Raw genomic sequence first — 23841 nt, 5'->3', positions numbered from 1 at the left:
GGTCCCGTTACTTTTCTCTTTGGTTTGATGAGAAAACAACGGTTGTGAAAGTTATTTTAGGTTTCTCATTGTGAAATTAACAATGATTTTTTAATTCGTAGTATCTAAATTTAAAGATTATACTATAAGACACTCCATTGGAACTAATTTTCTTTTGGGAACAAGTATATTCCCTTTAAGTTCGTAAATGATTCTTAAAAAATAGTGCTGGGACTCCGGTTAAAGATGCTCTTAAACAACCATGTAGTCTGGTCGTTCGCAGCCAATAATTTGTCCCAATATAGGGCCAACTTTTATTGTTTCGAGATGGAAGATAGTAACATTTAATCTACGATCAATCAAATATTTCAGACAGCCAAAAGTGGAGTATGTACTGGTTAAATGTAGTTACAAAATCGATCAATGAATAACTAAATGGGATAACTGGTTAAATCGTATCAACTAATCAAGAGATGTGAGAAGAGTGCCAAAATTTCAATCGAACGTTGTGAGATCTTTGGGGAACACTTGGAAAATCCCATTGCTCTGACTCTCATTAAATTTCAATCGAACTTTGTACGAGCAATCAGCAGTTGCAGGAATAAAGGGCAAAAAATTGCAGAAGACCGCAAGAGGTGTGCCTTAGCAGCGTTAATGCCCAGGAAAGTTCAACCTTCACTTACACTGAAGACGGTAATGAACCGATACACTGATGAAATCCCAAAACTTGCAATACTCGCAAAGTTTCCCGTTCCAAAGAAAGCAACGTTGAATAAAACCATCTAAAACCACAAAAGACATCCGAGAGTATCTACCATCAAGTATGACGTTATCCTCCATATCGCTAAAGGAACTTGACAACCTTTTCACCTTACTTGAGTAAATAAGTGTGTTTTCAACTAGTATCCAAGAGATGAGTACAAGGGCCAGAGCACCGTAGAAATCCAAGAAATGTGGGAGCAAAACCGAGAAATATGGAAGTAAGCCGGGACAAGAGACCATTTGCTGAAAATAATGGAAGTATAAATATTAACCTAATAGGGAAGAGTTAAAACGCATACCAGCGATGGACCAATTTATGAACTGGTGCACAGCGAGTAGTTCCTGCTTCTCTGTTCTTTGAGAGGTTGATATCGACACCTGTGCCTAATCTCTCTCCGCCTTCCGGTCTGAATCCCTAACACGCCGAGCTTCTCCATCGCCTTGTTGAAGGGGGTGGAGGAGAGGAGGATGGAGGCGTCGCAGCCGTTGGCGAGGCAGTCGTGGAAGAAGAGGCGGAGAGTGGCGGCGGCGGTGGTAGGATTCATGATCTGCTTATTTGTGACGGTGTCTTGGACGATTTGAGCGAATCTCGGGCACGATTTTTGGTAGTAGTTGGTGTAGAGTCGGGATTCGGCGCCGGGGAGGGTGGTGAGAGCTAGTAGAGAGATGTGAGGAGGACAATGAGGAATGCCGCCATGCTCAGCTTCTCTCTGTGGCTGCTGCTGCTTCTGCAACTGCTTCAGCTGGCGGGCGGTAGCCGGAAGGAAGAAATGAGCATTTTGGAAGCTCAGAGGAGGAAAGAGAGAGAGAGAGAAATAGAGAGTGAGGTCTCGTGCCCTCGTAGAAGAGATGGATTTACCGGGGGTAGACAGAGTGGGGAAGGGAGTAACCACGCGGCACTCTATCCACCGTCAATCACGGGAATCGTGCTTAGGAGTAAGCGACGGCCCACTTAAATTTTGGATTGAACTTCGGATCAACGCACATGGAATGACGGAAATGCCCCTACTTTATGGAGCGGGTGAGGACGACTTTTCTGCCCTTCAATACCCAACTTGGTCATCTCCGGAGGACTCAGATCCTCTCCGGATCATTTCCGTAAGGATCCTCTTGACCGATTGATATCAACCGTTGGTACAAATCCAACGGCCAAATTATTTTCACCTCTTTCTCTCTCTCTTCCCTCGACTCTTCACCTTTCTCCTCTCACTTAGAAGCACCCACCAACGCCACACCAGCATCTTCTCAATCTTCTTCAGCCCCAGCCCACCCCAATTAAATTCCTTGTTAACTTTTGTATTTCTTATCTCTGAATCTTTAATTTTTGCAGTACGTTTAGTGATATTTTTGTAGGTCCTTTGAATTCGGACTTTATTCAATTTGCAGCAGGGGAGGTTGGGGGTTGCTGGGTTGGAAGACCATAGTCACGATCAGAATATAAATGGAAGTTTTCCGGGGAATTTTGGGATGCTGGTTCAAATCCAGTTCGTAACATGGTGGCGGCGGGTCGGGTGCTTCGAATTGAGGGAGAATGAAGGGTTGAGGGGAAGAGCGTAAGGGAGAAAAGAGAGAAAAGACGCGAAACTCATTTGGCCGTTGGATTAGTATCAACGGATGAGATTAATAGGTCAGAAGGATCCCCACGGAAATGATCCGGAGAGGATCTGAGTCCATCTCCGGATCATTTCGGTAAGGTTAATGGAAATCTGTAAATCGTGTCCGTTAATCGTACATTGTGCAGTTAGTTTTTGTCAGATACTGTTTGTATTTAATTTTAAATAAAAATATTTAAAATAATTTATGACCTCACGATATACAATGAATGGATATGATTCACAGATCTTCAAGCTCCTTACAAAGAAAATCCGGTGAGGATCCGAATTCCTTCAATACCACTATGACTGTGACATTGTATAAAGTCAATCATACATTGACCGAGCCTAGTACTGTAGACGTCACTTGCAATTAAGTAAAGTATTAAATTAGTTGTATAATTGACGAGTTAAGTGGATAAGTAATTCATTATCACCTCATGTTATAGTTCAATTAATCACACATAAACCCTAAAGTTATCTAACTGCATAAAAAGACTAATTATGCATTGCAATGTGGAAAAGTTTAATTTCAGGATTGTCACATGGTAGTGCTATTCACATATTTATTTTTACTTTTCACCCATCCTTCTTAATTTTCTGTTATGAATTGAAAAAAAAATCAATGACCAAAACTTAACCAAGGTATGTAGAAAGTAAAAATAGGTGTGAAAAACATTATCCATGTCACGATACAGATTGAGTGTAGCTAAGTGTTCTTTAGACTTGAGAGTAATGAGTATTTTTTCGGTTTGAATGTCACATTGTCGTGTAGTGTAATTACCTCGCTTTTGGTCTAACACGTATCTATACAATATTTTATGAATCTGAAGCCTCTTCATGAGGATTTCTAAAATTTGTGAATCGTGTTCGTTCATCGTACATCTTGTAGCCAGTTTTTGTTAAATACTGTTTGTGTTCAATTTTAAATAATAAAATTTAAAATGATTTCTGATTGCACGATGTACGATGAATGGACACAGTACATGAATACTCGGGATCCTCACAAAGATAATTCGAAGAGGATCCTTATTTCTATTTTATGACTATCAAGCTTATGAGAGAAGACGATATGAAATGTCAACCTTTCGTCATTATTTGGTTAAGTGTTGTTTGTACCATACTTGATCAATCTCGAAACTACCAAGCACTGGTCAACGTTATACCGTCAAGGACCCAGAAGAGTTTCCCTCAAACTAGGAGGCCAATCACAGCGCAACACGTGTCAACACTAAGAGGCCAATCACAGGATGACACGTGTCAACATCAAAGGCCAATCATAGCATGACATGTGTCAAGGCCAGAACAAAACTAGAAACTCTCTTCTATAAAAGGAAATCATTCTCCCACAATAATCCCTAATGTCATTTGTACTAAATCATTCACTAGTACTCACTAAATGAGAGCTTGAACCTATGTACTTGTGTAAATCCTTCACAATTAAAGAGAACTCATATACTTCGTGGACGTAGCGAATCTGGATGAACCACGTACATCTTGTGTTTGATTCCTTATCTCTATCCATTTACATACTTATCCACACTAGTGACCGGAGCAATCTAGCTAAGGTCACAAACTTAACACTTTCTGTTGTACCACAGTCCTCACTGATTTTGTGCATCAACATTTGGCGCCGTCTGTGGGAAACGACACGAAAAGCTATGTTGGTTCTCTTTCATTTTTTCATCAAACCTCACAACCTCCACCGTGAATCTGTAGAAACCTAAGAACCAAAAACCTGCACAATCACTGCAAAACCCATGTCTTCTGTTCCAGCTCCCCATCACGGCAGCAACGATGGAAACATAGCCACCACCTTATCTCTCTCTCTCTATCTCTCTACATTTTCCGTGCAGATCTTGAGAGCTAAATCAGAACATAAGCATCACTGTTACAAACTAAACCTGCATGAGAAAATAGAGCCTCAGTGTTTCTCAGCCGTTGGATCCATAGCGAAGTTCACCAACTTCACCATTCTACTCACCTTCTTGCTTTCCTGCTTCACTTTTACTTATACACAAACTCAAAATCCCAAATGGGTTTCAAGCTCCAAGTTCTGATGTGCCTTGTAGCTCTTCACGAGGACATGTACCCACTATCCCATTGAAAAAAACCCACGGGAAAACCAGGAAAAAGATAAGCTTACTTATAATAATTTTATTATTATCCCCCTTTGATATTGTCGGCCATGAAAGAAACCCATCATTATGTTTTCTCAATGTCATTGTCTATTAATATTTTATATTATTATGTAATGTTTATTACAAGACCACTTGTCCTTAGTCTTGCCAGCTTTAATCATTCATGAACACTAAATTCATTATTTAAATATTTTATTTATTTTCAACATGACTATTGATCACATCCATCTAAAACCCTCTTTATTCTTTACACCCACTATACCACATACCTTTATTTTTATTATTTTATCACCCCACAATTACTATAGCTAGTGGCATGGTCTGACCAAATTAGATATCCTCATTATTTGAATGAAAATATATTTATATAATATATTGTGTGTCTTCCCATTGTCATTATATTAAGATTACATGCTACAATAGTCACGTATGCTTAGTACGCTTTCTATCATATTTCACTAATGACCTACATATTTAGGCAATTACTTATGCAATATTTATTCATTGCCTAGTGATACTGTGATGTCATTAACTGTGTCACATATGAAACAAGTCATTTACCACACAATTTGCATAGTATGACATTATACTTTTGCCAAACTCTGTGATTGATTTATTAATTATGCATTCATGCTTATACTATTATTTATTGCCAGGACTCCGTTGATCAACATTGTTACTGATCAACTTATAGATCGATGAGCCACATGCTTATGGTGACAAAGATTTAGTTCGAACGATGATCTCTTGTCTGACCGGACACCCACTTGCTTAGACACTCGCTCGTTTGGACACCCACTTGCTCAGACACTCGCTCATTTGGACACCTATGTGCTTGGACACCCATTCATTCGGGCACTTACGAGATTGGACACCTTTGAGCTCGAACCTCGACTCACGGACCCAACTCAAAGACCCTACGGATGGCCCCGACTCAAAGACCCGACTTATAGACCTGATCCGCGGACTTGACACATAGACCCAATATGCGAACTCGACAAGTGGACCCGAGTCATGTCGAAAGTTAACTCATAATGAGCACACACTGACATTTAGTGCATACTCGCAATGAAGAATGCCACAAGTCGAGCCGTCTCGTAACGAGCACCGCCTCCAGCCAAGCAACCGCCTTGCCGCGAGCATTGCCTCTAGTCGAGCAGCCTCGCAACGTGTGCTACCTCTAGCTGATTATTGCTTCATGTTAAGCACCGTCTTATGTCGAGTACTAGTTCTGAACGACATCTAATCATTTCAGCCTGTACATGGATTGAATTTGAAGTCTCCAGCCAAAAGACTCTCTTGACTGAAGACTTGGGGGACTTATGTTGTACCATATATTGGGTCTCAGTATTTGGGCTTCATTACTTAGCCCATGATTCATGTAAGATGGGAGGAAACCCTTATTTTATAAAATGGCTCCCTCACACTCACTTAAAGAGAAATGGAAACAGACAGAGGGGAAACGAGAAAGCAAACAGAATAGCAAAGAGAGTAAACACTGCCTCTATAGCCTCCATGTATATTCAACATTCATTTACATAGTGAAACGGAATCAACACCAGTGTGGACGTAGCCTCAACTTGAGGTGAACCACGATATATCTTTGTGTTCTTGTGCGTTTATGTGATTCACGGTCGGATTTACGTTGGTCCAAGATCGACCCGATTTTGTGCATCAACAAGTGTAAAGGTGGAGATAAACACATTTAGTTGTTAATGAGTACCCGTTAAGACTCGTTTAATTTGATATCATCATAATATAGAGGTAGGGTTTGTGATGGTGATAATGGTGTAAGCTGAAATCAAACTAAATGAGTCTTAATGAGTAACCATTAACAACCCAACATGTTGATTTACCACCTCTAGTTAAGGGTGTTGCTAACCTCTTTTTATCTTTCACACACAACTCTCAATTATTGGTCATCGAATCTAATGAATTAAAGATGATCATATGACATAAATTAACAAGGAGTGTGTGAGACTTAAAAGAAGGTGTGCAGATAACATCACTCTTTGGTTAATTCGAGTATTAAACCTACCGCACCTTCATCCCCCTCGACAAGGTCGAGCGTGACACCAATATCAACTTTTCCCTCCTTTAACGAGGACTTTCTTCCTCCAGTATAGTTGTGGTTCGACAACACTAATTTTTTTTTTATTAAACCTGATTAACATTATTTGACAGTGTGACAATTGCACCTAAATTTCTCCAGAATCACCTAAGTGTGGTCCACTTTGGGAACTCAGAGTTCAGTCATCATTGTACGGTTGTGGTTAATCTTGTACAATTTTGTATACATTACAGAGTCACAAACATCTTAGTTAAGAAAACCCCCCAACTATTAGCAAAAGATTGTAGATATTAAATTGTCATAAAATGGAGGCTGAGATAATTTAGTGGATAATGGGGAGAAAGGTTAAAAGGTACAACGTTGTATCTGGCGCGTATATTGTTCGTCACGTGATGGATCATATGCAACGTTAAAGCTAAATAGCGCACTAAAAGCTCATCAACGTCGCTAATCCAACAGTCCAACATCAACGTGGCTATTTTATTGGAAAGGAAATGGGCCCCACTCCAATTTGGACTAGTGTTCCATTGAATCGTATAAATGACGATGATCCAATTGTATTTTCGAATCCAAGGGCTAATTGTGTGTTGTATCCAACTTAAAAAAGGACAATGTCGACCAAATTTTAGAGAGCAATTTATATAGAACAGTTTTATCGTCATGTAGTACGGATTTGGATTCTATCCGGATCCTAAGGATCCTCATATCTTAGTCATTCATCGTGTGTGGTCAGAAATCATTTGACTTTTTTTATTTAAAATTAAACACAAATAGTACACGACGAAAATTGACAAGCACGATGTACGATGAATGGCTATGATATGAGAATCCCTAGGATTCCCACAAAATGGATTTGGAGATGATCATCTTCCACATAGCACCTTGATCAATTTAACTATACAATGTCACGTATTGAAAAATGTACACATGTCATTGTTTTGTTTGATTGGAATATTACTTACGGTAGCAATAAATTCGTACCATATTATTAAGAGATGTTCAAATTATTACAATAATTTAAAAAATGGGAGGATTTCAAATCCGGAATGCATGGGTAGAAATCTAACGCTTCATTCACTAAGATATTGAACCACATAAAAAATTTAGACTTTTTCTCGGTTTCGACGTGCTCCTCTTTGTTCATGCACACGTTAATGTATTTTGCCCATATAAACATCATAAGATTCGTTTGAAAATCAAAAATTGAAAAGAAAATTCTGAAAACCAATTTTAATTTTCAAAAAAAAATTATTTTTTTAATGGGCGGTTAAACTTATAAAGTAAAGAGTAAAAATTGCTCCTTGCCCTCCGAGCAAAAAGCACGAAAGGACAATTGCAGTAGGACTGGAAGAATCGAAAGTGGGAGACTGTTCGAATCAAAACATAAGCGCAAGTCCACCCCTAAGGACTTTGTGCCAGCACCCAGCCCATTTATCCACTTCAGTGAACAGTAATATACTCCAATGAACAGTAATAGGTCAATGCATCTCCACCCCTAAAACAATGCGCTGGCACAAACGATCTCTACCCCTACAAAATGCGCTAGCACCTAGCCCATTTAAAATATTTTTAAATTTTTTCTAAAAGAATACAAAAATAAAATAGTTTTATTTCGGATGGGATTTTTAACCAATCTCGTCACGCCACATGTCATTATCCGAACGTACTATTTTGTGAATAGATTTCCGCTAAGGTGGAAGATGAGGGTTAGGTATTTATAGAAAGTGTAGAAAGTGTAGAAAATATTGAAATGTGGTGTAAGGTGGAAGATGAGGGTTAGGTATTTATAAAAAAAAAAAAACTTTTAAAAATTTTTTTAATTAATTTTAATGTAGTTAATTAATCTGGACCGTTGGATTTGAAAAATATTCAAATCCAAGAGCCCATGATCTGCCACGTGGCCAACGGCTATAAATCTGACCGTTTGACCCTTTTTTTGGGGAGGGGATAAAACGTGGACCGTTGATCTGTGATCGAAAGGTCCAGTTTAAAAGTAAAATTTAAATTTTTGTTACCGTTGGAAATCCAACGACTCTAAGCGAGCCACGTTGCTGCAGCACAAGTGGGCTGACAGCGCCTGCCGGCTTGTCTCCTACTCGCTGCCAAGCGCGCATGCAGTCCACGCACCAGCCAAATAGGCTGGCTCTTGGGTCTGTCAAAAATGGGCTAGTTTGTTGACTGGCATGGGTTGTGTGCCAGACAGCCCGACGAGCTGAAGTGAATTCCCTGACCCTCAGCTTGTTATTTGGACAGGGTGCTGGGCAAAAACCACTCCGGTGGACTTGCTCTAAAGGTTTGTTGAAAATTATTGAGATCGATGAGAACTGCATGTGCCTGTGGGTCCCATATCTAAGCTGGGTTTTCTTCCCATGTCTACACTCTACTTTCCTAATATTTGGCATGGCAAATTGACATGGTCTATCTAAATCACTACCTCATTTTAAGGGAAAGGCACCATATCAAATTTTAAAGATTTGAATCGTGTATTTTTTTTAAGTTTCATTTCATAGATTATGTAAGATCCCATATCGGTGGGGTGAAGGTTGGTCATTGGCCTTATATGTACATGCTCGTCTCTTCCTAGCATGAAACGTTTTGGATGGAAGCCCAAGAACAAATCCATGAGGGGTGGCCCAAAGCAGACAATATTTTGTTACGGTGAAGGCTAGATGTGACAATTTGGTATCAGAGCCAGACTCACCGTCTGCTTGGATGTGCCGACGAGGATATCGGTCTCCCTAAGGGGTGGGTTGTAAGATCCCACATCGGTTGGGTGAGGGTTGGTCCCTGGCTTTATATGTACATGCTCATCTCTTCTTAGCATGATGCGTTTTTGGTGGAAGCCCAAGAACAAATCCGTGAGGGCATGACCCAAAGAGAACAATATTTTGCTATGGTGGAGGCAGGATGTGCCAGATTAATTTTGTAAAATATTGGCCAAATCGAAAATATTTAAGGCATCTAATTGAGTTCAAAGGAGCTGACGAACGTTTTGTTCTAATAAAACATTAAAATTTTATCGTGATAATTAAATTAGCAAATGGTTTCGGACTTGAATTTTTGCAAGAATGATCTATAAATCAAGATTTAAAAAGGGAGACTTTGGATGCGACCCTTAATTATGAATATTCTTTTATTGAAACCTTATTAGTTTTTAATTTTTTATCGAGGTCCCTGAAATTAATATGATAATTTATTTCTATGTATGTTACTATATTTTTTAAATTAAAAATTAGAAATTTTAGTTGTTTATATAAATGAGATTTTAAATAAAAAAACCATAATTTGTGGGATTAAAAATATTAAAATATAAATATACTATTGTGTGTGTGTATATATATAAACATGGGTACATTCATCAAAATTAACCAAAAAATTTATTGTATCAAAACATGGGTACATTCTTCAAAATCATAAAATAAAAAATAAAAAAAAGATATTAGGCTTAATAACATTAGTAAATTTCTTCGATTAAACTTGACATGGATACATTTTAAAATCAAAGAAAAAAGAATGTACCCATATAAGTTTAAAAATAGATTAGAAAAAAATTGAATAAATTTTATATATAAAAAAGGTACATTTTACATATAACAAATTGGTATATTTAAGAATGAGTACATTTTAAGATTAAAAAGTTTTACATGAATGGGTACATATAATTAGCATGGGTACATTTAGCAAAATAAAAAGTACAAATAAAAAAAATATATGGGTACAAATACAAATAAACTTTAAAAAATATGGGCACAAAAAGAAATTAATATATGGGTACAAATTAAAACTGAAAAGAAAATTGGTACAAATTAAAAAAGAATTACAAATTAAAAATGGGTACAAACTAAAACTAAAAATATATGGTAAAAACTTTAGTCATAAATATAAATATACTAATTGTAACATTTTTAACATTAAATGAATATATTAAGAAATAAAAAAATATTTTATTATTGAAATAATTAATGATGTTATTAATACCCAAGGACTTTGATCAAAAATTGAAAAAAAATAGGATTTTAATTAATGGAGTAGCAAAAGAAATGATGATAACCTAATTTCTTCTTAATAAATAAACGGTTCGGACCATTGAAGCTCGATGTAGAGTGAGTCTCACAACTAATTCCTATTTTTTGAAAAAAAAATGGAGATCCCTCTCGGCCGGCCTCACCGAAAGCATACATACATGTAGTTTTACTATATATATGTACTGTGTCCCAAGCTGTACACTCATTTCTTCGTTTCTTACTCGTCACGTGACTACATTACATCAAGCTAATTTACTAGCTGATGGACTTACCTATCTCGAGGTGTATACCATTTTGTTCCTTAATCACACGTTGCGTGCTATGTGAAAAGCCATCAGAAGGTATACATTATGGGATACATAAGTAATTCTACTTTAGCTTTGAATCCCAGTTCCACACTTAGGCCCCGTTTGGGATTGAGGTGATTTTAAGAAAAGCCACTGTGAAAAAAAGCTGAGGGTCATTTTTGTGTTTGGTAAACTGAAAAAAAAAAGGCTTATTTTGGAAGCTGTTGTGAGAATAAGCTGAAAATCAAAGGAAAAACTGAAGCTGCTATTTGCTGCTTTGAAAAAAAACCAGTTTTTTCAAAGCACACGGAGCTACAATGCTCCTTTAATGAAAAGACACACTATCATCCTGATTTTTTTTCCAAAAGCACTTTCACAAAAAAGTTTACCAAACACTCTACTGGCTTTATTTCACAGCCGCTTATTCTCACAGCACAGCCGCTTATTCTCACAGCAGCTTTTTTTCAAAGCACAGCAATACCAAACCAGCCCTTAGTCACTTGGCTAAAATATGTATTTACTGCTTTTGTACATGATAGGTTTATATGAAGAGTAATACAACGCAAACCACGACAAACGTAAATTTCAACTTATTATAAATGCTGATTAGGGTAGTTCTCAAACTTAGTGAAATCAAAATACAACAAGCGTCATTACTTTTATGAAGTGGAAATTACAACAATATAACTGAAACAACTCCCCCACACATTATTTTTCTTACAAGAGAGCTAGATGCTAGAGCCCAAAACAAAAAGAAACCACAAACAAAAATATTCAAACGTAGTAGCACCAACAAGTCCTGCAAGTACTGCACGTCTCTCTCTATGAAGATCGTGATGAATACAGCAAAACTTATCTTGCTTTATCTGATTTAATTGATTGCTTAAAACTTAATTATCTTGGATTATAGACCAGCAAGAACCGAGACCCCATCGGCATACCTGCGATAAGTGTGACGCTTCATGACTTCTGTGAGTTCTGAGGAGTAGCTACTTCCCACAATCTCTTTATACTTGTTCCACCATCGCATGAAGCTGCTCTGCGGCAAGAAAATATCAGGTGTCACTGCGAAATTCTTGAGCGTATCCAGCACGTAACACTCAAATTCGATCAGCTTTTGCTTGGCATGTGGATTACTCGCTAGTTCGTCGCACAAGATAAGTGCTTCCTCGACGTGCACCCAAAAACAAGAATCATCATTCAGACTAGAAGCCACACTGTTCGCTTTTGGGTTGGACTTGCTTGCGCTGCGCTGTTGCGGGTTCTCCCTTTCTTCCCTCTCTTTCTTTTCCTTCTTCTTTTTCTCCTCCTCATTGAACCATTGCTCCAAAAGAGCAAAATGTCGAGGCCTTTTCTCTTTGTAATTTTTTCCACCTTCCCTGTAGTACTCAGCAATGTGAAGCGGTTCGATCATCCTTCTGTAATTCGTTCCACCATAAAGAAAACGGATACGCATTGCGCCTCCTTCTTTCTGTGGTTTGCTCTCAGCTTCAGTAACCGTGTCATGCCAATAAATTGAGAGCCTCTTCTTGAACTCATCGGCATTAATGTCACTCGGGTAACGCGTGTTTCTGTACCTGTCATAGTATCCAATTCCCATGTCTTTGGACTCCTTCTTGTACCATTCCATGTTGGCCATGTACTTTTTATTCTCATTCAATTTCAAGAAGGAGCTGTAATCCTTCGTCTTCTGCATCGCTAGTCTACGTTCGTGATTGACCATCTTTTTTATCAGACTCTCGAATTTTATGTGGGGTTGTTGCTGCTGCAATGACTTTTACAAAACGAGTTGAGAGAAAAGTTAGTAGCTAGAAGTAAACATGGGATGTGATTTCCGCAAAATCATATTCTCCCCCTGCACACCCGTGTTTATTTCTAGTCTTTGGATTAAATAAATCAAAGGAGAATCAAGAGATAGAAATACACAGGTTTGTGCGGAAACCATTTCCCAAAATCTATCATCAAATCAGATATTCATGTTGAAAGTTTGATACCTGTGAGCTGAGAACGCCTAATATTGCTGCCAACTGTGTTTTAATTCCAGCATTAAGTGGAACTCTATCCTCTTCAACCAACTCAAAGACATCTCTAAACAATGCCTTGGTCTTGAGATCATTCAAAATCTTTCCGTAATCAAACAACTGAGTCCCTGAATTCGGAACTGGATTTTGAACACACTGAGAGCTGGTTTCCACCAATAGTTGCAAAATGGCATCAGCGTCCTCAATGCAAGAACCACCCGAAGAGGAGCACAGTAGGAATGTTCCGAAAGGCTTATAACCACTCCCTTGCGAAGTTAGGAAGACTTTAGGTACAGGATCATTGATGGAGGCTACATTCAAGAAGCAAGAACTCCATGTTGAGAATTCCAACACACATTTTCGGAGTTGTTCGTCACCGATCAAGGGTGAACCGAAAGTGATGCAAAGGGGGCGTTTCGCTTTCGACAAGTCAAGGCTTTGCAGCAGCCATAGGGTGAAAAGGGTAGCCACAGCACCTCCAAAAGAATGTCCAGTGATAACTATCCGTGAGGATTTGCTGCTTTCTACCAGCTGAAATATTACATAAAAGTTGGTCAATTACTGAACTTCTATAATCAATTCGGAGACGTCTTTATAAATAAGTTCCTCAAACTACATTCATAGTAAAAAAAACAAAAATAAACTTAAACTCGGTTTTGAAACAAACAAAGAAAGGACTCCACTGTTAATATATCCGGCTTTTATAACTCTATAAATGAGGGATTTGTAAGCATTTTTTGTTAACATAAACAGTTTGTCAAAGAAGCCAAACTAAATAAGTGAAAAGTAATCTAGCAATATAAATATGATTTTTAACTGTTTCTCACTAACATTAAGAGTCGTCAAAGCGGTTAAACATTATCAGTTATCAGAGAGACAATAATACTCACCTTTTTTCGCCAAATATCGAGGTTTGTGAGGTTCAATTTGAAGAAGTTGATTGCCAATTCATTGATGGAGAAACTTGGGGTGTTTTTGCCGCACAAAAACTCAAAGAGAGAAAAATCTGCGTTCTTGGGAGTAAACGAAACCATCGCTTGTTGATCGTGAAGCGTGACGGGTGAAGTAAGAAAAGATATGATGGTGGTGTTTGAGTGCTTGGTTTCACTAATGTCCAAGGCCATTTTTTGGTTTGGATCAGCAGCTGGGGGGAGCTTTTGCTTCTGATCAAGAACCGCGTTCCATGACTGGTGCAGGGGAAGAGAAGTCACCAGCACATTTGCTAGTTCAAGCCCAGCACTGCTAATGCTGTCATCACCAACAAAAAATTGAAGCAAAGTTAAATGGAGGGTGTAAGCAAATAGCATCCAACTATAATAACAAACATGCTTGAAACATCTGTTGAAATAGCTGAAAATGTCAGTCTAACCACCAAAAGTATTTTTAATTACATTTCGTTTGAAAATGCTTTTAAAATAATTAAAAACGTTTTTAGAGAAAATATTTTTAGATTCCAAAAACACTTATAAGAAGCGTTTGAAGTGCTTCCTTAAAAAAACACTAGTTATGTGCTTTTTGCAAGGAAGCACTGCATGTGCTTTTCCAAGCTTTTCTTTCATTTGTACTAAAAATTGGTTTAAAAAATATTTCAAACAAGCTAGTTTTCTATAGAAATTTCGTCATATTTCTAGCAAAGTGTTATTCTCCAACCCATTTTCACCTCTCACACAACCTTGTTAATTATTGTTCATTGATCTTCCTCACTTCATTTGATCTGACGATCCGAAAATTAAGAGGTGTATGACCCAAGAGGATCCTTCAATCACTTCCATTCATCGTATATCGTGCGGTCATAAATCATTATAATTTTTTTATTTAAAATTAAATATAAACAGTATCTAACAAAAACTGACCGTATGATGTACGATGAACGGATGTGATTGGAGGATTCTCGGAATCCTCACAAAGAGGATCCGACGAGGATCCTCTCTCGTGTATGACAAGTAAAAATAAGTGCGTGGATAATACTACCTATTTCTAACGAAGCCACTTTAGCAAAATACTTGTAAGAATGAAATTGCACTTTGGTAAACTATAAGGACGATTATTAAGCTATTGTATTTCGTAAGATTCACTTCACTCATAAGCACTTATCTTTTACCATGAACATATAGAAATGTTAATTAAATACTCAAGTGCTATTCGAAAAAGCACTTGAAAATATAGAAGTGCTTGTAGAAGGCGGACATAGCACATGCTTCTCCGAAAAGAGCTTATACCGTCTATCTAAAAGCGTTTTGCAAGTTTTTTTTGCCAGATTTAACCGCAAGAACTTTTGATAGTTGAAAAACACACTTTTAGCCATTCCAGACCATTTTCCGCTTAATCAAGACAACACAAGAAAAATCATGGCAAAGGATTCAAAGAAAAACAAGGATCGGAGGAGTTTGAAGTCGAAGTTGACTTACTGGTCGTTCATCTTCAAGCTTTTGCCGATCTGCTTAAAACACACAGTAGATGGAGAGAAGAGGATACCAAATGGTCAATATGTCTCTCTTTATATAGAATACGAATCAATCCTATCGTTATTAAATATTATGGACGTCTTTGTCTCACCAATCAAAAGGCCCCACGACGAAACTTCCCACCAAGTCGACGATGCACAGCAAAGTCTAGGTCGTCGTCCACGCAACTTGTTCCTGAAAGTTTCTCGGAGCAAAAGGGAGGGCCCTAGACCTTTGCCTCGTAGCTTTTCCTTGTCTTCTTTTGTACGTTTGCGTGTTAAAATTCAGGTTAATTATTCCCACTTGCATTATTTATTCCCTCTTGCTCCCTGCAATGAATATTTAATACATTGCTGATTTAACGACTGAACGTTCGCGGAAGGATGCAAAGAAATTTACAAAGGAATCTAACTAGTGAATCTGAGAGCTCGGGTATGGCCGTTGACCGTTCTGTTTCTTTCCCAGTTCACCTACCAGCAATACCATATGGTCGTCTTTTTCTATTCTTTGCTTTTACAATTACAAGCGGCAATCCTTGAGTTCGGACTCTCGCACGCGCGCAAGGGGCGCAAGGTGGGACCATCGGCAAGAATGGGTGTTTTTTGCGTGCAATTAGAGCATCTCTAATGTTTGTTCCTATACTTGGCGACTTCCAGTGGATCGGAACTCCAATCCTTATAATATAGGGACTGCCCGGTGACCACAAAAATTACCTTACAATTAAGGATTGTATAGGGATGTATTAAAAGTAAAATAAGTATGTAGATAACGTTACTCTTGGTTTTATAGTAGATTACCATCTTTCTTCGAGGAAAGTTCCCAGCACGTGAGCACGTGAGCACGTGATGGAACTCTAAAATACTGTGCAGCTTCCAACGGGGCAGGTCCTGTTACTTTTCTCTTTTGTTTGATGAGAAAACAGCGGTTGTGAAAGTTTTCTTAGGTTTCTCATTGTGAAATTAACAATGGTTTTTTAATTCGTAGTCTCTAAATTTAAAGATTATACTATAAGACACTCCATTGGAACTAATTTTCTTTTGGGAACAAGTATATTCCCTTTAAGTTCGTAAATGATTCTTCAAAAATAGTGATGGGACTCCGGTTAAATATGCTCTTAAACAACCATGTGGTCTGATCGTTCGCAGCCAAGAATTTCTCCCAATATAAGGCCGATTTTTATTGTTTCGAGATGGAAGATAGTAACATTTAATCTACGATCAATCAAATATTTCATACAGCCAAAAGAGGAGTATGTACTGGTTAAATGTAGTTACAAAATTGATCAATGAATAACTAAATGGGATAACTGGTTAAATCGTATCAACTAATCAAGACATGCGAGGAGAGTGCCAAAATTTCAATCGAACGTTGTGGGATCTTTGGGGAACACTTGGAAAATCGCATTGCTCTGACTCTCATTAAATTTCAATCGAACTTTGTACGAGCAATCAGCAGTTGCAGGAATAAACGGCAAAAAATTGCAGAAGACCGCAAGAGGTGTGCCTTAGCAGCGTTAATGCTCGCTTTTCCTGAACACTGGTGACTTATTTTGATGCCCAAAGTCCCAATTTAACACGACCTACATTGCTTTCCGAGAGGAGCAGTCCACTGAACCAATGTTGATATCTTTCGTGTATATGTTCGTGAGAGCAAAGAGCAAAAGCACAAAGACAACTTGAGCACTCATGATTCCGAAGTGGCTGATGCTGTTACCAATTTCCATCCAGCTTCCTGTATTCCGGACCTAACAACGATAAACACTGTCAGTAAGGTTTGCTAGAAACGATTGTTCTGATGCTGTATGATAAGAAGCATTCGTCCATGCATGTGTAGTATGTATAGTGTGGTTACTTTATTGGGTACTCTCGTATTGTTACAAGAGACAGGTGCGGTGAGAAAAATTTACGAGTCCAAAATCTGAAGAGTATAGTAACTTACCAGGAAGAAAAAATGCATAGTCATTACGTCTGAAAATAGTATAACGAGAAAATAGCATGCCAACCGTGGAAGTCGGTTTAGCTTTGTTATTGCACTGAATACACATCTGCAAGTCAGTCGAACACAAATTATATGAGAACCCAATTGCTTACAATTTCTTATGGCTTAAAAGAAGGATGTTTCAACAGCTTGCAACCACGTATCACACACAAAATTGTAACTGTACTTACATGACTAGCAGGAACGGAATGAATAACTTGAAGATAAGTAAGGCGGCCATGAGAAATGGCTGCAATTAGAAGCAAATAATATCAGGTAAGTAATAGCGACTAATCTGATAAATACTCAGGAAAGTTCAACCTTCACTTACACTGAAGACAGTAATGAACCGATACACTGATGAAATCTCAAAACTTGCAATACTCGCAAAGTTTCCCGTTCCAAAGAAAGCAACATTGAATAAAACCATCTAAAACCACAAAAGACATCCGAGAGTACCATGATGAGCAGTAAAATTATCAAAAAGACTGGGCAATGTATATCATTAAATTTCTCCAACAATCAGATAAATATTTTCCAAAAAGAAAAGAGAAAGGACTTACAAAGATTAACGGAATTCTCACGTCAGACAGCTGTAAGTATCTACCATCAAGTATGACATTATCCTCCATATCGCTAAAGGAACTTGACAACCTTTTCACCTTACTTGAGTAAATAAGTGTGTTTTCAACTAGTATCCAAGAGATGAGTACAAGGGCCAGAGCACCGTAGAAAACAGCTTCATATCTGCATATGTTTTGAGAATGAAGGAAAAGATCAAAAAAATCATCCTAACATTATGCATATTAAAATGACTGTTAAATGAAGGCAACCATAAAAGTTAGTATATGGATGGACTGTACCCGATAGATAAGAGAAGAAATGTGGGAGCAAAACCGAGAAATATGGAAGTAAGCCGGGACAAGAGACCAATTGCTGAAAATAATGGAAGTACCATCGAGAAACCTATGACCCGACAAATTAAAGATCAATATAAATAGACATGTAATTTGCAGTTATAAACTTTTCAGGCATTAAATACCTGTCAACTGACATATTATAAAGAGAAAATAACTTACAAGCCGGATATGTAAAAAGTCCCGAATAGAAGTATAAATATTAACCTAATAGGGAAGAGTTAGAATGCATACCAGCGATGGACCAATTTATGATCTGGTGCACAGCGAGTAGTTCCTGCTTCTCTGTTCTATGAGAGGTTGATATCGACACCATCATGGATGACAATCCAACCAAAAGAGCCTAATTCACAAAGGTCCAAAAATCTAAAATTTATCTCCAGACTTATTAAGTTACTTTATATTCTTTCCAAACCAACCAAGTACAGAGATAGGTTACGCACCTGTAACTGGAAGAGCATGGGAAATTTAGGTTTCTTCTTGTCATGATTACAGATACTTAGCCAATACTTTCCTTCAGTGCGCAGATCTAGCAGTCTGGCAGCTACTCCGATCATAATAATCATAACTCCACTCCAAATCCTGCAAACATGATTTGTCACAAAAGCTTCATAATTAGCTTAATCCTTATTGATTAATCAAATGTGCATTCAATTCATTTCTTAATTTTACACAAACATAACAAACACAATTATCAAAGCTGATTCGAGTTCTTGCAAATAGTAATATTGGCACGTGCTGGGTTTGTGCTTTGAACACATATCAGGTTTACCCTCCTAGAAAGAAGGAAATCTCAACAAAGCCCAGCCTTCCCATACAAAGATGTGAGCACAATAAAGGTATTGGTTGAATTAGAGATTGTGCTAACAATTCTGAAGTTCCTTACATTTACAATGAACTCATAACTATTTGAAAAATTAACCCCCGCCCCAACACATGCACACACCTGAAAGAAACATTCAGGAATTAAGATGACTTACACTAGACGATTATTATCTGGAATTTCTGCTGGCATCAAAGTAAATACAGACAAGAACCAACATGCAGCACAAACAAAGATTGGTATGCCAGATCTCCATGGAATCGATTTTAAGAGATAGAGAAAGGACATGACTCCGGAAACTAGGAAACACCAAGTGTATAGCTTCCTCTCAGTAAAGCTATTAACCTGCAGGAATCACCAAAAGACGCTGTTCAGGATTGTAGAGTACAATAATCCCATCGCTTGCAGTGTGAAAAATTACAGTTCTGATTCAATACCAGGAATTCAAGAATGAATACTGAGAAAGCACCACTGGCTAGAATTTTCACAAAGTAATTGATTCTTCTTCCATATAAATCTTTCCATAATGCTTTGATGAACCGATATTCACTAAATATTTTAGTCCACAGAAATACTGTCATTGACGTGTATGCGTGGTAAAGAGGAGGAGAACGCTCCATAAACAGTACTATACTAAGTAGTCCCAGAAAAAGGCATCCACAAAGTTGTACCTACAGAAAATAATCAGATTTATGGGTTACATTACAGGGTGAATATTAAAACTTCTAGATGTTCAAATTTCATATATAATATAGTCACAAACGTCTTTTAGTATTTTTTTTTTTTTAACAAAAAACATAGGTTTTTTTAGAATTATGTCCTTCAATTTAGAAATCACTATCAAAGCTTACAAGAGGTCAAGCTTACACAAACATTACTTTTCTGGTATTATCTGTCCAGTGATCTGCTTGCTCCTTTCTAAACATATACCCTGCCAATGAAGTATAAGATTGCAACACATGGAGAAGAATATAGGTCATCCAACCGATATACCCCAGAATAATTACTGTCATGAGCATCAGCCAATCGTAAGTTTGGAAATAGTGTAGTCCTTTCAAAGCCAAATCCCTGAGATCTTCAGACAGCTTCCTCGCAGCTTCATAGTCTCTATTAGATATTAGATCCTCAATCTGATCCAATAGGGAGGAATAATCAGCCAGTGGTTTGAAAGGCTTAAAATATAATGAATTTGCCTCCTTTGTTTCTAATTTTGTCAGGAAATCCAAGATCAATAAAAAGGAAGTGTCTACCTCCTTTCGCTCCTCAAAACTCCAGTAGAATCAGATATAACAACAGTTTTAACCTTAATATGCTATTTCATTAAACGAATTGGATATGTTATGATTAAAGGAAGTGATGCCTTGTTGTCATCTATAGCGCATAAATATGTGTGTGTGTGTGTGTGTGTGTGTGTGTGTGTAATCAGATAACAAAAGGATACGTGACTTCCTAAGAAACTGGTTGAGAATTTGCCTTGAGTTTGCAACCACAGCTTCAGCTTCATCTTCCTGGAAAATTAAACAAAAAGAGAAAATTCAGCTGTCTACCAAATAACCAGAAAGCTCATCAAATAGAATATGCATATGCAGGCAAAGATAAAAGTGATAACATTTTACATCCTTTACAACGAAAAGAAAAAGTCGTCAATCAAACTGGTTGACTATACCTTTGTCATGTCTATGTAATCAAGAGGTAAACTTCCAACTGAGTTTACAGGACCAGGCAAACCGAGAAGAGTTGACTGCCAGCAAACTCAATCAGCAAATAAGAGTGATTAAACTTGAAAGGTAGTTTAAAGGGAAAAAAAGTTGGGAAAGCAAATTGTACAACCATGAGAGGTGCAATATCAGCTTGATTAACATCCACCCTTTCAATGCCATGAAGGCCCCATTCTTTGGGTGTTGGCGCATCATGCATATGATCATAAACAAAACGAAAACTGCAATCAGAATGGTTGGAGACTGGCTTGGGATGTTTAACACCTGCTCCCCAAACAACTAGGGGAGTATCAGTGTTTGAAGGATGTCCATCTCCATGGCTGCCTATCAGTAAAATTATAACACGTAAGAACTGTTACAAGGGGAAAAAATGATGAAGATAAAAACTTATAACAATTCAGTGAAAAAAGAAGAGCAAAAAATTTCTATATAAGTGAATGAATTAATTCCAACCTTTATCTTGCATTCCATGATCAGCGGTAAATACATAAGCAGTACGATTGTCCTTGTAATAATCTTCAAGAAGATTATAAACCCTTTCAGCTATACTGTCAACAACCGCAACATTATTGAGATATATGGACGAAAAGGGCCTATGCGCATGACCATTTGAATCACAGCCAAGTAAGTGCAAAAACACAACAAGATTATCCTGTAAGAGTAACTCCTTCAACTTCTGGTCTTCTTTGGACCGATTCAGAAGGCTCTGAAATTGATCAAAAGACCACTCATCCAGAAAGGAAGCATCTGCATTAACACATACATATTGATAAAAGAAAGCATCATACGCAATTACCAAATATTTAAACTTCACCAGTAGCAATGTGCTAAAAGACTGAAAACAATCCAGTAAATCGAAAACGAAAACAGAGATGACAAGTTGTAACTGAAACAATGTGATGAAAGTTTGAAATCAAACCAGTAGCAAAGTCTTCAAATTCATGAGGGTAACTATTCCAGGTGCTGTGAGGCAATGCAGCGCAGAAAATCGGAACTATATCCGGACTACCATAAGAAAAAGTATGCCGGCTTCGATTAAAAACCGAATCGAATTCAACAGGGTTAGCTTTCCACCCTGAAAACACGAATTGGGTTTCTTCAGGTAGACAAATTTCATCTGTATAAATGCTGAAAAAAATTAAAAAATTAAAAAAAAAAGATTAAACCTTTCGTAACAGCACTGGGATCCTCATAGAACCCAGCAATGATAGCAACATGTCCAGGCCTCGACTCCGTCGGTGGACGAGCGTGCGACACTCCCCATCGACCTTTCTCTCTCATAACACTTCTCAAAAACGGTGCTCTGAAGTTCCCGTCGGAATCCGACTCGAAGAATTTGTCGGCTCGCAGCCCATCAGCTGCAGCAGAAGCTCCAAACTTTCATAGCACACTCGAATAAGAAGACAGAGGAATTTTACCGGGAAAATTGGACGTACCGACAAGCAAAACGAGGCGTTTTGCAGGAGCGGAGAAGCGGGGGGTGACGGGATCCATGCCGTGGACAATGGGGGACTTGAAGTAGATGTCAAAGATGCTGAGCATGTAAACGGCGTGGAGAACTACGCCCAGTACTACCAGCCATTTCTCTTTTCTCTTCAGCCATATCCGTCGTCTTCTCCGCGTGCTTGCTATGGCGTTGCTTCCTTCCGCCGCATCTCTGCCGTCCGCCATTTTAACTCCGCCAATTTTCTTCCCGATCGTCACAGTCGTTGTTCAACACTTTCGCTCCTTTTTTCTCTTTCTTGCAGTCTTACTCTTCTTTCAGGAAATATTGTGGGCCCATTGGGCCTATATTTTAGGAGATGATATTGTTGAATGGGCCGAGGCCTAGAAGCTCAGTGTCAGAATGTGTAATATTAATTTTCTTTTTTGTCAAACCATAGATTTTTTATATTAGATGTTAGATTAGGAAGCCGACAGAGTTTGAACTCATGCAGTGGTGTAACAGTAACATTATTTAGGACAATGTTATCCACACACTCCTTTTTACCTCTCGCATCTCTTCTTAATTTTCGGCCGTTAGATCGAATGAATTGGAGAATATCAAAGAAAAAAAATTAACAAATGGTGTGTAAAAAGTAAAAGTGAGTACGTGGATAGCACCACCTTATTATTTATTTTTGGATTATCATGAATTATTTGATTTTATAGTTAATTTAGTCAAATTTGGAAAGTTTGGGGAGGAATTTCAGCTGAGCTACTTCCTAACTTTGGCTAACTTGTGCTGCTTCCCTACATGGAAGGAGAGAAAATGCCTTCTTATTCTCCTCTGCCGTTGTCTTTTGCGACACAATTGATCTGCTACAAACCGATTTCTAAACTACTTTAATTTGGAAACCAGAAAATTTAATACAAAAGGGTGAAACGTCATACGTTCAATTAGCAGAAGCTACATCTTTTGTTTGTTGAGAGCTTTATTTGAAAGCATATATTTTCATTTTTCAGCTTTTATTTTTTGCAAAGCATGCATTAATAAATTATTTACGATAATGAATGGCCTCAATATTTCATAGTATGAGTAGACGATGAGTTTATACTTTAATGTTATATCCATAAGGTTTTCATTGATTATGCCACACCATGTACTAACACGACACAATAATAATACAATATTTCTCGTGATCGAGTGGAATGTTGCAACAAATTAAGGGAAAACCATATATATGAAATATCCAAGCAAAGCTGTTACAACTTACAAGCACTATTAATACAGAACTTAACCATGTATATGACATATTTGGGGATTGGCATGCACATCATAAGAGCCAACAGCAACCAAACATGATATTCTAGCCTAATCCAAAAGGCTTAGCGTAGATATTGTACTAATCAAAAGAGATAAATTATGAACCCCAAAAAACCAATCAGCATTGACACTGGAAATGCTGAAATTAGAGCAGTTGGTGCTGCGGATGGGGCAGGGGCTGGAGTGCTAACTTCTGCAGAAACAGTCAGCACCAAGCTAGCAATTGCAACCCAAACGAACAACATGGCTGCAACCTTTTGATTCTGGAAAGCCATTTTGTATATACTGTTGATGCACGAAAGTTGGACCAACAAAGAGTCGATAATTGGTTTTGCATT

At 37.8% G+C, this 23841-nt stretch overlaps 2 protein-coding genes and 1 long non-coding RNA gene across 5 annotated transcripts in view; 1 reads left to right on the top strand and 2 right to left on the bottom strand.

Moving 5' to 3' along the window:
• Positions 1-15374, bottom strand: part of LOC126583585 (senescence-associated carboxylesterase 101-like) — a 40874-nt gene extending 25500 nt beyond the window's left edge. The window contains exons 1-4 of one of the 2 annotated variants that reach the window (XM_050248024.1): positions 15287-15314; positions 13769-14126; positions 12852-13409; positions 11433-12631 (exon numbers count right to left, since the gene is read on the bottom strand). In XM_050248024.1, the coding sequence (XP_050103981.1) occupies positions 11762-12631; positions 12852-13409; positions 13769-14126; positions 15287-15297 (1797 nt within the window). In that variant the 5' untranslated portion in view covers positions 15298-15314 and the 3' untranslated portion in view covers positions 11433-11761. Of the gene's footprint in view, positions 1-11432; positions 12632-12851; positions 13410-13768; positions 14127-15286 lie in introns of those variants that run through there. The other variant, XM_050248022.1, reaches the window with a different exon arrangement.
• The window catches only part of LOC126583597 (uncharacterized), a 37670-nt gene extending 20607 nt beyond the window's left edge, over positions 1-17063 (top strand). Inside the window, exons 2-3 of the long non-coding RNA XR_007609786.1 lie at positions 453-614; positions 16820-17063. This is a non-coding gene — a long non-coding RNA (uncharacterized LOC126583597). The remainder of the gene's footprint in view (positions 1-452; positions 615-16819) is intronic.
• Positions 346-22503, bottom strand: LOC126583584 (GPI ethanolamine phosphate transferase 1-like). 2 transcript variants are annotated; one of them, XM_050248018.1, is made up of 18 exons: positions 22194-22501; positions 21924-22115; positions 21677-21832; positions 21211-21504; positions 20870-21081; positions 20706-20780; positions 20481-20547; positions 19918-20243; positions 19477-19710; positions 19197-19384; positions 18660-18798; positions 18451-18559; positions 18163-18265; positions 17863-18046; positions 17631-17729; positions 17491-17549; positions 17261-17366; positions 16528-17066 (listed from the first exon to the last, which is right to left on the bottom strand). In XM_050248018.1, the coding sequence occupies exons 1-18, from the start codon at positions 22426-22428 to the stop codon at positions 16902-16904; spliced, it is 2943 nt and encodes a 980-aa protein (XP_050103975.1). In that variant the 5' UTR covers positions 22429-22501; the 3' UTR covers positions 16528-16901. The 2 variants fall into 2 exon arrangements, with proteins under 2 accessions (XP_050103977.1, XP_050103975.1); XM_050248020.1 differs by lacking the exons at positions 16528-17066; positions 17261-17366; positions 17491-17549; positions 17631-17729 and adding an exon at positions 346-761 and having other exon boundaries at positions 22194-22503.
• Between the last annotated feature and the right edge of the window lie 1338 nt (positions 22504-23841).

This window comes from Malus sylvestris, chromosome 9, assembly GCF_916048215.2.
Source record: "Malus sylvestris chromosome 9, drMalSylv7.2, whole genome shotgun sequence".
In the NCBI taxonomy this organism is placed as follows: Eukaryota; Viridiplantae; Streptophyta; class Magnoliopsida; order Rosales; family Rosaceae; genus Malus; species Malus sylvestris.
The sequence above is the reverse complement of the archived record's forward strand: the minus strand, read 5'-3'. Positions and strand labels throughout refer to the sequence as shown.

Coding starts and splice junctions, on each gene's coding strand:
- LOC126583584 (XM_050248018.1), bottom strand. CDS start 22,428: ATGGCGGACGGCAGAGATGCGGCGGAAGGAAGCAACGCCATAGCAAGC. Junction 21,833..21,923: donor TCCCAGTGCTGTTACGAAAG/GTTTAATCTTTT, acceptor TCGTGTTTTCAG/GGTGGAAAGCTAACCCTGTT. Junction 18,266..18,450: donor CATAAATTGGTCCATCGCTG/GTATGCATTCTA, acceptor GTCGGGTCATAG/GTTTCTCGATGGTACTTCCA.